We start from the raw sequence: 13,922 nt of genomic DNA on the forward strand, positions 1-13,922 counted from the left end.
ACCAGGAGGATGGTGAGAGAAGACAGGCAGAAAGGACAAGGAGAGAGAGGGAAAGCAGATTTTAGGATGTAGCATCCCACTGTAGATGAAACAGTTCTTTTCTCCCAAAGCTCTTGCACATATGTGGGGATGCACAACCTAAGGGCAGTTACAACCAAACAGATGGAATGAGAAGGACACAACTGAGGAATAGAAGGAAGAAAATGGGGAAAATAGGGGAAGATCAGAAAGGACCAATACAAGAGTCACATCTGTAGCAGGGGCTTCTTACCCAAGAGGTCCCACCACCCCTGCTTGTGTCCCTGGGGAACATCAATCCCTCAACCTCCCTTCAGCTGCTCTGGGAGGGGAATCATCTGCCCTTGCCACCCTTTTGGCAGAGTGATGAACTCCCGGCCAGGCCAGGGGACGGGAAGTGCCTTCAGAGGTGTGTAGGAAAACAGGAAGTGACTTTCGGAAACAGGGGCCCGTTTGTTTGTTCTGCATCCCTCTGTGAGCGGCTGGTGCCCGACACCAGTGGGGACAGGAACCTCGTCATGGCACAGACCTGACACTTGTGGCTACCCGGGAGACAGAAAGAAGCAGGCAGCAAACAGGTCACACATCGCAGTGAGGGAGAGATGTTCCTTCCAGAGAGGAAACACTGTGATGGAGAAGTGGCTTTGTGGAGCACACATTGCTCCCACTCACAAAGCTGCAGCAGATGGATGCCAGCTTCTCCAAACCACCCTCACCCCACCAGGATGGGGACAGCTGGATGAAATGCCCCACCAGACACATGCACCTTCACAAAGCCAGAGATTTCCTGGTCACTTTGTGACTCCTGTCTCTTGCCCAGGATGCTCTGCAGGGCTTGGTTTTTACAGAACAGCTTATGCAAAATGCTCAGAAATGGCCATGAGAGCCCCCACAGCACCTGTCCCACATCTTCCCTAGCTGGATACCCTGTGTTCAGTAGCAATCCATGAAATCCCTCCAGCCCCAGTGGGGGCCTCTCTGGACACAGGGTAATTTCTCAAAGATGACAGCTCTCCCTCGCCCTGGGGCTGCCTGGTACCGTGGATCCCCAGGGCTGGGAACTGCCACTGATGGTTTACTTTAGAAGCAGAGGTGTGAAGCCCTCCCCAAATCTGTCTCTGCCAGGCCCCTTTCCAGGCCACTTTTCCTGGCTGATTGCAAAGGAGTCCCGTGCCCACCTCCAGCTCCCTGTCCCAGGATGGGTTTGGAATGCAGCCTCACCTTGTTCCGCCCCTCCACGAACTCCACCCAGGTGTCAATGCTCTCGATGGGGTTCACGGCGTCCTGCTGTGACACATCTTTCCAGTCCTTGCACTCGGGCATCCGGTCCCGCTGGTGGCGCCTTGCTGCCCGGTGCCTGCTGTTGCTAATCCAGCAGCCAGGGATGAGCAGGGGAAAGAGGAGAGAGAGGAGAGAAGGTTAGCTGGGAAAAAGACAGCAAAAGCAGCTTTGTGCCAGAGAACTGATGGCCCTGTCCTATAACTCAGCAAAATTTCAGGGTCTTTCAGATATACAATTCTGATGTGCTTTATAAGGATGCCTTTCAACCACCAGTGAGAAAAAAAAATTACAGGTGTGAAAACTGAGGCAGGGAGCAGATACAGGTGTCCTGAGCAGTGTCTTCACCTGCAGGCCTGGGGCTTCATCTTTTCTTGCTAAGGGTGGAAAAAGACAGGATGATTCATGTGTGCCTAGGGCAACTCTTGATGTCATTTTGCTTAGCACCAAGGCCTTAAAGCCCTGCTGGGACTGAGGGCTAGGGGTATCACTGACTGGCTGGTGCTGGCCTGGAGAGCAGATGAGGCAACACCCAAGGGCATAACACCCAGGGGTGCTCCTGCTGCCCCCAGTTCAACAAAAGCCAGGAGGGAGATCTCCCCAGACAGAGGTGCTGCTGGTGTCTCACAGAGGAGTGGTGGTACCTCTTCAGGCTGAGACAGGTGGGTGGGGAGAATTGGCCAAATCTGTCAGGGACCTGGGATGCTGCAGCCTGCAGGGTGCTTTGGAAATGCAGGTTGGGGTGGAAGGTGGGATGGTCTGCCCAAAAGCGTGGGTTGGGATAGAAGGGAGAGGCTTTGGGTGACAGGGAAGCAGAGGGGAGCTGAGGGCCAAGGAGCTGTAGCAAAGGTGTGTGCTGGCAGTGTGGGGCAGAGCACTTTGTGGTAAACACACTGGTGAGCTGTGTAAACAACAGGAAGCTGGAAAGAAGCCTCCTGCATCCTCTGGAACGGTGCTAGGCAGAAATATGGTGGCCTTGGGAGACAGTGCTCATAATTCATGGGCCCCTCTGCTTCCTGACAGGGCCACAGTGCACTTGCATGCAATGGAAAGCTCTCTGGCGTCCCTGGCTTGGCAAAAGCCTGCACAGGGCTGCGGGACCTGGCTTCCTCCAGGCACCCTGATGTCCTCCACCCTGACTGCTCTGGCTACAACTCCCCAGCATCCCTTTTCCTTCATCCGGTGAGACTGTCATTAAAAAATGCCACTGCAGCCCCGCCTCAGCTGCCTCAGCTTCCCAGGGCACAGGCAGTGGGCATGCACCCTTCCTGCCTACCTATTGCCCTGCTGGCAAATCATCCCAGCAGCTGGCAGAGATCTGGCACTTCCCCAGGATTCAGCAATTCTTCCCCACAAGCAGCAGCTGCCTGTGAGCACTTTTGCTTCCCAGGAGAAGAGAAAGGACAGAAAAACCACGGGGACCTCAGGGCAGGAATGGTGTGAACCCCAGCTGCTGCCTTGGGGTCTTACCAAGGAGCTGTGACAATTTTTCTTGCAATCTGCCTCAGTTTCCCCATTAGCACAGTGATCAGTGGTTTCATTGCAGGTGCTGTGAGGTGTGGCTGGCCATGGACATCCACTGAGAGATGCAGGGGGCTGAGGATGCAGAGGATGCTGTGGAAGCTGTTGGTGTCTGGGACCAGCCAGCCTGGGCAAAACTCCCACACAGACAAGTATCTCTACTCTGCCTTCCCACAAGATGCCGTGTTGTGTGTGGGAGAGCAAAAGTGAGACACAGCTGGGGGCACAGCCATGGTCACAAGAAGCCCATAACACCACGATGGTGACGTGACAAGACACAAGTGTTGGAAGAAATGGCACTTACAGGCTGCGTCGGGAGAACATCCGACAGGGCATCCATGGCCTCCACTGCCACTGGATCACCTCCGGTGCTGGGATGCCATAGACAGTGCAGGTGAGGGCCTGGGGGCTCCTCTTGGAGTAGATGCTTGGGGAAGAGGCCTCCTTCTCATGGATGCGTGGAGGAACTGCAAGGATCAGAGTGACAGTGTGAGCAGCTGCAGGCTCAGGCACTGCATCCCCAGGCCTGGCACAGCCCTCCCCAGGTCTGGCACAGCCCTCCCCAGGCCTGGCACAGCCCTCCCCAGCCCCGTTTATGGACAGCCTGGGCACTACAGCTCACTGGCTCTCAGGGCAACTCAGGCCTGCAAGGCACAGCAGGTCATACTTAAGCAGATTCAAGTGACATAATTTCTCCCTTCTCTGGTGAGTGGACCTGTCTGGATGCTGCAGGGCTCAAAGCACAGTGTCACAGAGCCTGCTGGAGACACATCACCAGGCAGCAGCGCCCTTCCAGCACTTTTTTAGCTGGTATCTCTTTCCTGCATGACTGGGACCAGTTTCTGCTGTGGGAAAACTCCACAGTGGCTTCCCACGGAGAGGAACTACTCTGATCAAGACTTTATCTGTGTGGCAGCTGCCCTGCTCCCAAGTCCACATCAGTCAGGGTCACCCTCAGCAGCATCTCCAACTGCAATTGGGAAGTGGCCCCTGGGCAATGACATATCCTGCCCAAAGTGAGGGAGCCAGGAATAAAATTGTGCCGTGGGGGAGGAAGAGGTGATGTAGGTACCAACTGCTTTAGGACAGCAATGGGGACTTGTTCTTGGAGCAGCCCAAAGGCTGGGGCCATGGGCTCAGCACTCCCCCCAGCCCCAGCCCCAGCCCTCCCTTACCATTGACAATTAATTGGAGGCTGATGTGCTTCTCCAGCCCCGCCAGCCTGTTCCTCAGAACCAGCGTGTATGTCCCAGCATGCTGCTCCGACACATCCTTGATCTGCATTGAAGATTGAGATTGCTTGGGAATTAGCTTTCCATCCTTGTACCTGCAGGGAGGCAGAGAGAAAATGCAGCCATGGGGAGGAAGTGTCCCACTGGCAGCTGGGCAAAGGGTTTGCTGGTCCCCACAAGAGTGCAGTCAGGGTGCCCCTTGCTAGCACTGAGGACCTCTCTGGAGAGACCCCTGGGCCTTCCCTGGATGCAGGTTATGGGTCTGCACATTGTGTTGTATGGAGGTGTGTGGGGTTGGGGGTGTTGTAGCTCTGCCTGAGCAGTGAGGGGGTGCAAAGCTCCCATCTGCAGTCAGCTCTGATGGAAGTGCAGCATGATGAGGTGCACAACCCATCCCACTACCTTGTTCCTCTGGGCAGCTGTGATCACCACAGCAGAGGGACAAGAGGGACAGCTCCTGTGGGAACTCCACTTGGCCCCTCCAGCCATGCAGAGCTGCCAAGCCAGGCTGTGCAGCTGAGAGCCAGGACATGGAAGAAATGGCCCCCATGGGTGGAAAAAAGTGACATTTGTGACAATCTTGGTGACAGAGGGACCTAGCAAGGAAGCCAGGCTAGGCTTCCCCATTTGACAAAGGAAAGGAGGAAAGGAGAAGGTGGCTGAAGCTAGGAAAAGTAAGTTACCACTGGAAGTCTGGTGGGGGGTAAGCCACGACTTTCACTGGGAGCTTCACAGCTTCATCTCCTGCAGTGGCTTCTATCACCGGGCCCTTCCTCCACTCCACAGTGATGAAGGGCTTTTCTGCAAGGAAAACAGAGACCATGGAGGAGAACTCAAAGAGACAGGGGGTCACAAAGCTCTGCTGCTCTCCACAGGGCCCAACAGCAAGGATCAAGGACATGGGGGGTGTCATAACATTGCAGCTGAGATCCTGGCAGCTCCTCTGTCTCCCTCTTGGGAACCATTGGGAATGCAGGAAGGCTGGGCTGCCCTGTGGCTTTCTGCTGCCAAAAAACAACCACCCAAAGCAGATGGTGCCTTGTGCACCTGCAGCTGGTGCCCCTCAGCCCAGCCATGCCACAGGGGCACTGCATTTGCCAGAGGGCTGCAAGATCAGTGTGTCCTGTCCTGGTGCACTGCATTTGGGCCAGTTTGGTGTTGGCTCCCTCCCTCCCCTTTGGAACCTTGCTGAACGTGACTCTGCTCCCAGCGTGGTGCTGGGGCACAGGAGGGCTGAGGGGCTGGAGCAGGGCTGGGTTTCACTAAAGCAGAGTGGAGGGAGGGTCAGGAGCCACTCTGCCCAAGCAGTCTGGGGTGGCTCTGCTGCAGCTGGGCTCTGGCTGTGGCTCTGCAGGGCGCTGGCAGGTGCCATACCGTGCACAATGACATCAGTGCTCTCCTCCAGCATCTGGGCACCATTGGTGGCAGTGCATGTGTACTTCCCCAGGTCCTGCTGGCTGACGTTGTGGAGGGTCAGGATACTGGAGAGCTCTGTGTATGTCTGCAGGGAGCGGCGCTCGGGCTCGATCACTGCTCGCTGCGTCTGTGGGAGATGACAGAGAGAACGGGATGAAGGACAGCAGTGGGATGAGGCTGTGTGGATGGGCCCTTCACAGCTGTGATTCCTGATGCTCAGTGCCTGCCTCTACCTGGACAGGTTTCTGCACAACTGACTGCCATCTTCAGGGATGGAAGGGCACATGTTCTGTGTACTGACTGCCTGAGGCTGGGCTCACATCTTAGCATGGTTTGCTCTTGTAGCCCAGGAACCAGGCTGGGAGCCCCATGAAGTGAGTGATGTTCTCAAGGGACTCCCCTGTGACACCATTTGAAAAAGCCAGAAGATACAAGACAGGGAAACACAGAAGGGACCACCTCCCAGGCTTTTGGTAACAAGGGCTCTATGACTAGAGTAGTTCCTTTCAAACCAATCACATTTGCTCTGGATTTGCACTGGTGAGAGTGAAGCCAGTGTTTTCTCAAGAATCCCAGAGCAGTAACACCTTGGCAAGGAGGGATCTTTCTGCCAGGAAAAGGGGTTGTCATTCTGTCTGCCTTCTGCTGTAGGAGAAAAAAAAAAAAAAGGAGAGCACTCTGACCAAGATGTCCAGGGCACAGCATGGTTAGGAGTATGAAGCAGAGCCCTGCCAATGATGTGAAGAGGAACAATGAAGGGTCAGGAGGGGGTGACTCAGAGGGTAACAGGTCAGTGCATGGGGAGCTGCTCAGCTGGCTGGTACCTGTTTGCCAGGGTAAGTCCAGTGGAAGCGGACACCAGAGTTGAACTCAGCCCACACTGTGCAGTTCAAGACCAGCTTCTCTCCCACTAGCAGCTCCATGGCTTTCTTGGGATACAGCTGGATGTCATACAGCTCACTCCCTGATGCAGAAGAGGGAATGAAAAGAGATTTCTGATCTAGTTAACTCTTTGACTCAGACTGTGCAGCTACAGGAGGTTGGGGAATGACACCCTGCTGCATGGTGTATCTCTGTCCAACACACAGTGGAAGAGATATATGCACCATGCACAGTCTGTGTAGCTAGAGAGGACCAGAACAAACCCATGAGCCACACTGATGGACTTCAGAGCCACCCAAACTGCTCCCTTGAACCTTCCCAAATATTCACCTGCTATATGGATGATGAAGAAATTGGATTTGAAGACCTTCTTGTCGATTACAGTCTCACAGTGGACATACAATAAGTCCCTGATCAAGTGTGTGGGTACCTGCATTCCCTTCTTGTTGTCCCAGAAAGTGCTTTTCCCGTCAGGGTGGATGAAGAAATTTTGCTGGAAATATCAACATTTTGCCAAATGAAATCAGAGGGTAACCACATTCCCACTCCACCCCTCCCAGACTTTATGCTGGCTAACACATCCCTTTTGTGGGAAGACATGATGCAGCATCATGCTGTGCTGGCCTCCTGCCCTCTCCCCCCGAGGGTTTGCCATCTAGGAATCGTGGCCTCCCCTCTACCCCGAGTAGCTGCATCCTGCACCATGAGCCTCCCCGTCTGCAGAGTGGGCCAGAGACTTCCAGGAATGGAAATTTCTAGAGATAGCTAAGGAAACTGATGCTGATGTCCCAAATATCAGCCCCACCGGGATGAGTGCTGACCTTGGGTAGTGTCCTTCCCGGGCAAGGGAAAGGCCCCTGGCCCCCAGAGTGTCCCTGGAGGCCTTTGTACAATAGTAACACTCATCCTGGAAGGATGTATTTGCATTGTGAAAAAAAAAAAAATAAAGGGGGAAAAAAGGCAAAGGCAAAAGCAAAAGCAAACTGATAAGAGAGCTGTTTTTAGTCATGAGCCCCAGGGCTGCAGCCTCCTCCCTTGTGGGGATGCTGACCACCTAGAGGGGTGTAGATCACAGAGACGAGGCAAACAGGGGATGCTGTGGGGAAATGGGTTTAAAACAAAGTCTTGCTTTGTCTCATAGAGCTCCAGGGAAGAGAAGCAAGGTTGGCAGGAAACCCGTGGGATCTGCCCAAGGGAACTGGACAACACAGCTTCAACCAGCAAATAAAACGAGGAAGCCAGTGGCTTGTACTTTCCATGGAAAATGTATCCCATGCATTTTCCTTTCCTGGCAGTGCCTGTCATGCTTCCACTCAGGCAATTACAAATGCAGAACAAATGCAATACATCTCGGTGCAGAGGCTCCCAGCAGCCGAGCTCTCACCGAGGTCAGTGTGACGTTAAGGTCAGGGATGGACACGAGACATGGCACCCAAGTGTTCTCCTTCTTGCTGATGAGGAGGGTCTCTGGCTTGTTGATAAATGGCTGTTCAAAATCTGTAGAAAAGATACAAGGAGATCAACTACTAAAAAAGAAGAAAAAAAGTGGAAAAAGGCAACAACCAGTAGAAAAGGAGGCTTTCTGAATTTCCTTAACACAGCACAAGCTTTCCAGAGGGAGTGATGTTGAGCTGCTCAGCCCCATCTGCCACATGTGACAGTCAGAGGAGACACCTGGAGCTTGGCAATGCAAAGCCAGCCGGCTCCTCCGCACCAAACACGGTACCGGCGCAGCCCTTGTGTGACATTTGGGCAGTGCGGGAAATGACCTCCCCTTTCCTGGAGCCCTCAAGGTCTCTGCCTGAGCCTGACCCTTTGTGAAACCAGTGCGTCGTGTCCCGGGCTCGGCGCCTGCCCAGCTGGTGGCTGTGTCCCCTCGCAGGGCTGGTGGGGCTCTGCTGCCCCGGTGCAGCGGCCGGCACCGCGACCTTCCCTGGCGAGGAAGTGATCCGCGGCGCGGTGGAATGCAGATGTCATCCTGCAGCCATCCCGGCCGGCAGATAAACACATGAGCTGAGCTTTCCAGGGCTGCCACCCCACTGCCGCCCAACTGCTGCAAGCACAAATATTGACAGGAAGAGCAAAACCACCCAGAAATAATCGTGATGAAATGACTTAGCAAGGCCAGGGACGTTACACCAAACTCTGTGCAGAGCCAGCGTACAATCAGCAGTGACCCAGGCTGAGAAAATGGGATGAAGACAAAATTGGAAGAGACAAAGAATTGTGAGGCTGCTTGGTGGCCTCAGTGACAGATGATTTATTCTGTACTATCAGGCCCTGCCTGCCCTTTTCCACACCTTTTATGCCTCACAGGATGCTCTGAATAGAGACTGGTTCCTAGTGTCTCGAAGGCATGGTGTTGCCAGCATCTCTCCTCTGTAAATGTCCATCCAGCACATGGTCATGATTGGTTTTATTCATGGAACTATCCCCTGGGTGAAGGGGGCTTTATAAGGGGGTGATGGGTCTGTATCTGGGAGACACTGGGTGCCTCAGGGTCCTGCTAGGGGAGATTTTGCAGCTTTTGGTACACTGGAAGCAGATCAAATGACCCCAGTTGCCTACATTTAGTTTTATTCACCTGTATTTCAGCTAAACCATTGATTTCAAGGGAGTGTAGCATGAGGAGAATCATTTGTCCAATCTGAGATTCTTTCCCTCTGATACCCAACCCCTAAAGAGACCCATCTAAAGGGACAAGTCAAAGATGAATTTGGAAGTGATCCTCACTTGGGGATTCTGTTGTTCAAATCACTTGGGCCCAACCCAACCCAATTCAGTGCTCCCACTGTTAAGTGCATAAACCTTTAATTATCAATCTGTAAAGCTGCTGCTTCAGTGATAATCATGCTGCAAATGCCTCACCTCTGTGTGAAGCACTTTTTCTACACTGCAGGTGATACAACCCACACTCAAGAAGCTATATTGGTCACCTCTTAGGAAAAACATGGATTGGCCTGAGAGCTCTTATCTTTATTTCCTGGGTTTTTTTTTGCTGCCAGAGGATTGCTGACTTCTGAAACCACAGATTTGTTTCCCAGTGTGAAGATGTTCCTCATTCCTTTCCCAAACCCTGAACATGTGAGAAGGAGGAGCTGCACAGCTGCCAGAGGTGAGAGACTATGAGGTCCCCTTCAAGCTCAGATAGCAGCCAAGAACTGATTTACTGGGCTGGTCCTGCTGCCAATGAGCTTGTGATTCATGCACTAACTCCCCTCTCTGACAACATCACAAATTTCCTTAAGACTGCCTTAATGGGTCGGGTGGGAATAATTTAGCATTTTCTTCATTAATACATGCTAAGCTTTATGAGATGTGGGCTGTACATAGCCTATCCTACCCTGATGAGGCATTCTGTGTCTATCTGCAGTTGTAATAAAATGCACACCTAACCAGACACATGAGAAGGAGACACATGCATGGAGAGTTCATTTGACCGCTGAATTGCAGGTGAAATACAGAAGAACCCATTTCTCCAGGCAAGCACAGATATTCTGTTCCTGGCAATTTCACCAAGCCCTTAACATGAGGAATGAGCTTGATGGATAAACCTGTGGTCTGATCATCCTGTCTCCAAATATCCCCAACACTTACATCAGCCCTTCCAAGCTCTCCAGGGACAGTCTCACATTGCAGCCCAGTTCAGCAGGAGCAGGCTTTATCTGAATGTTCTGCAATGGCTGTGCTTACCACATGCCTGAATTTTCCTGACATGTCCCTTCTCTTGCCTGAAAGCCTGTCCTGTCTGGAAAGGCAGATTCTGAGGTTTTCTGGATGCTTGATAACTGTAAGAGGGGACAGCCTAATTGGACTGAGTATGAACATGTGCTGTGCAGCCATGTGCACAGCAGTGCTGTGAGCTGTTGGCAGGATCTGTTGCACACACACTGTCCACAGGCACTGTGAGTCCCATGGGCCCTGACAGTGTGGGATTTATTGCCCCTAACCTGCACCATGTGCACTCTTTGGTAAACAGAACAGCTCCTGAGCTGCAGAGAGGCTGGAGATGAGGGATGGTGGATCAGGGGGAAAAGTGACATTTGTTGGATCACAAAAAAATCAGTTCTTGCAAAAGCACTCCCTGCATATAAGCTTGTGGGGCTGTACTCATTTTCAGTGTATTTAAGAAGTTCTCTGCCTCTGTCCTGATACAACCTCCTAGAGTGTCTGAAGACCCCTGTCCAACTCACAGATGTCTGAAATCCAGGCAGGCTCTGTCCTGTTTTAGGGTGGGCAGCATAGCCCACAGAAAGAGGAAGCAATTGCTCAAACAGACTTCAATTCCTCTCTAACAGCTGCCCAGCTTTTCTGATTTGCCCCTGCATTTTTCTCTGTATAGCTGCAGAGGCAAAATTGGCTTTGCCCTGGGACTTCTGAAAAATGCATCTTATATGTCATGACCTGCCTGGCTCATGACAACTGCACCAACTAATAAATGGGGGTGGAAAGAGAAATAGCTCAGCCAACTGTTTCCAGGGGACAGAGTTCATTTATCTTGCTGGAGCCTGCTGTGAGCAGTGGGGGAGACGATGGAGGAGGAACCCCTGAGACATGGAGATGCTGAGTATTGGCCCTGCAGCCACTTCCTAAGTTGAGGGTCCAGCCCCAAGCCTGGTGAACATCCCTCCTCTGCCAAAATACACCTCATAACCCTGCCTGCACGGGCAGCCCCTGCACAGTGTGGAGAGGAGCATCTGGATCTGTCACTGTGGAGCAGCTCAGGCCAGCAGGTCTGGGAGCAGGCTGCACATGGAGTGTTGGTACCACTCATCCTCTCCCTCTTAGTCTCAGCTTTATGAAACACTACCACCCCTGGCCACCAGCACCTCAGGGAGCCCCAGGCTGTCCAGAAGATAACTCCTGTGCTTTTTTTAGTGCTGGAGCGTCTCTGAGGCCAGGCTCTCACTCCTTGAATTCCTGCATTCCAGCCCGGCTGGAGCGATGCCCCCAGGATGGGACATAATTGAATCCCGCCATGGACGGATATTGGTCCCCTGCACTTGCAGGGAACCAACCCTCAGCCCCTTCCCCGAGGCTGCAGCAGCCACGCTCTGCCCTGGGAGGCACACTGGGATGTTTAATCTTTCAGATATTGTGCTGGTGCATTGGCTGCCCCGAGGCCCCCGGCCTGCAGGTGCAGAGCACCGGCAGCTCTTACCTCTCACAAACACGTAGGTGCTGGCTGCCGTGGTGCCCTCGATCTTGGCATCAATGTACTTGTAGTAGCAGCGGTAGTAACCTGTGTGGTTGGCCTGCGCCTCCGTCAGCAGCAGCACTTTGCAGTACGGCTTCGTGCCGGTCCCCTCGCAGTCTTCCTCTTGGATTGCCCAGCCGCTGCTGGGGGCTGCTGAGGCCACCAACTCAGCCTCCTCCTTCCCAGCAGGATCCACCTTGCCCCCTGGCCACGACCACTCCAAAGGGTGCTGGCCTCTAGACATGGGCGAAAAGCAGCATTAGCTTTGGGCTGAGCGTGGGGAACGCGGTGGTTTTATGGCTCTGTGTGACTCTGCACACCTGCACGTGGCCCAGCCAGCCACCAGTCTGGGGCTGAGGCAAGGAGGAATGGCCATCCTCCTTGGAAAAAACAGGCACAAGGAAATGGCAACCAGATTCCCTAAGTGCTGGGCAAGCAAAGGCTCATCGCCTTCCCCAGGCCACCTCTCTGGCCATGCTAAGCTGTAAGATATCAGCCCTCTCACAAACAGGCCCCTCTGTCCCATGGCACTGTCCTACTGGTATGAATGCCAGGACAGGGAAACACACGGGGCCCTGAGGGAAAGGTTCCATTTATTTTCTATTCCCTCTCATTATTAAAAGGGTCCAGAGCTATTAGGGAAACACATGGATGTGATGATTTCCCTTGGCTCAGTGTAGCTGCTGGCTGGGGCTCATTGTGTGATGAATGGAGTGGGAAGAAGAATGGGGGAAGGAGAGCAGACTGGAAAGAAAGCGCGAAAGAGAAAAGCAGGAGGGAGTCAGGGATAAAAGACAGCAAGGGGAAAACAAGAGGAGGCTCAGCTGACTGCCTTCTGGCCAGCTGCCAGCTGTTTCCTTTCCCCGCTGCTGTGGGAGGGGGTTCCCCTTGCTCTGCACAGCACCCTGCAGCCCCTCAAAACCCCCGCTGGCCTGGGGCTGCCAGCCCTTCCCACCTCTGCAGAGACACTGACACCTCTCTGATGGCATGACCACAAAGCCTGTTCACCAGCAGCCCAAGGACAGACAGAAAAGTCCAGGAACTCAAGAAAGCCCCAGACAGAACATGCACGTGTGTATTTATATATAGCTGAGGATCTCCAGAGCGGGAGCTTGCATGTGCGCACACGTGCCACCGTGCCTTGTTATAACTGCACTTGTTTACTACAAACAAAACAAGCTTTTATTCCACACTGGAAGTTTCCTTCTGTGAAATCAGAGCCCCTTTCAGAGGAAGGCCTAGCCCCCAATTGAAAGTTTGCCAAATAGCTGAAAGTCACTTGAGTACATGCGAAAAAAAAAAGAAACGGGGTGGGGGGAAAGAAGCCATAAGAGACAGCTGTGGGGTAAAAATGGCCTTTTGTCAGCACCATCAGCTCTATGAGGGGAAACTGGGTTCATCTATTATGCAAGTTGGGAATAGACATGTTGGTGCACGCAGCTCCTCTGCCAGGGCAGCTCTGTGGGCAGATACTTTTAAGAACAGGCAGACTGTGGCCATCACTAAACAGCAAGGGACAGCAAGGAGGAAGGGAGATAAGGTGCCATTGGAGGGCACAATGGCTCACATGCAACGAGGACAGGATTTCTGTCCAAGCTTGGGGAAAAGACCTGCCCCTTTGTGCTTGTCTTCAGCAGCTGATTTATGTTCCCTGGATAGAGCAGACTTTGCTCTCTTCCAGCTTGCTGCAGATGAGTTTGGAGAGAGTGTGCTGCTCTCTCCCCGTGTTGCCAAGCACAAGGGCTCTGGAGGCAGTGACAAGCCCCTGGGGACAGTCACACAGCCCCTCTTACCCAGCTCAAACTTCTGCTTTCACTAAAAATGCCATCAGTGCCTGAGGCAGAGCTGTAAGTACAGCTCTGGCAGCTTGTGTTCATGAAGCAGAGGCAAGCTTCTCCCAAGTACCAGAGACTCATGAACACTTCAGTAAAAATAAGAACTGAATTTTGAGTTTGTCCTATCCTATTCATGTGCACAGAAAATAACAGTGAAACTGATCACTAAACCAGGAACACCTGGTGGCCTCTGCCACAGCTGTTGCTGCTGTGTCCACAGCCCCCTGCACTGCACAGACCATGGGGCTGTCCCTGCTTTCAGCCCAGAGCTGAGAGCTTCAGACCAGGCATTTTTGGCACTCCACTTGCAGGAGGGTAATTGTGGAAGTCTCCAGCGTTTCCGCTTTCTGTTTGTTTATCTACTGGGATTTTCACACATTATCAGATCCACTTGTTCCATTAACCACCAAGGCCTGCAGCAGCTGAGTGACACATATTTATATAAACACGGATGGGCCAGTGCACACAGACATGCCAACCAACCCGTGGGCAGCTCAACTCAGGCATTCCTTTCAGATGTGTTTTCATTTCCTTTCATATGTC

The 13,922-nt window shown here is 52.9% G+C and overlaps 1 protein-coding gene across 4 annotated transcripts in view; it reads right to left on the bottom strand.

Annotated features, from left to right (window-relative positions):
• The window catches only part of FLT4 (fms related receptor tyrosine kinase 4), a 57,569-nt gene that overhangs the window by 18,606 nt on the left and 25,041 nt on the right, over positions 1 to 13,922 (bottom strand). For all 4 annotated transcript variants that reach the window (XM_041481933.1, XM_041481932.1, XM_041481931.1 and 1 more), the window contains exons 3-11: positions 11,509 to 11,780; positions 7,732 to 7,844; positions 6,678 to 6,840; positions 6,290 to 6,429; positions 5,424 to 5,592; positions 4,733 to 4,850; positions 3,993 to 4,144; positions 3,122 to 3,284; positions 1,240 to 1,384 (exon numbers count right to left, since the gene is read on the bottom strand). In XM_041481933.1, coding sequence (XP_041337867.1) covers positions 1,240 to 1,384; positions 3,122 to 3,284; positions 3,993 to 4,144; positions 4,733 to 4,850; positions 5,424 to 5,592; positions 6,290 to 6,429; positions 6,678 to 6,840; positions 7,732 to 7,844; positions 11,509 to 11,780 — 1,435 coding nt within the window. The remainder of the gene's footprint in view (positions 1 to 1,239; positions 1,385 to 3,121; positions 3,285 to 3,992; positions 4,145 to 4,732; positions 4,851 to 5,423; positions 5,593 to 6,289; positions 6,430 to 6,677; positions 6,841 to 7,731; positions 7,845 to 11,508; positions 11,781 to 13,922) is intronic.

This window comes from Pyrgilauda ruficollis, unplaced genomic scaffold (genome assembly GCF_017590135.1).
Source record: "Pyrgilauda ruficollis isolate IOZ18807 unplaced genomic scaffold, ASM1759013v1 scaffold57, whole genome shotgun sequence".
Taxonomy (NCBI): domain Eukaryota; kingdom Metazoa; phylum Chordata; class Aves; order Passeriformes; family Passeridae; genus Pyrgilauda; species Pyrgilauda ruficollis.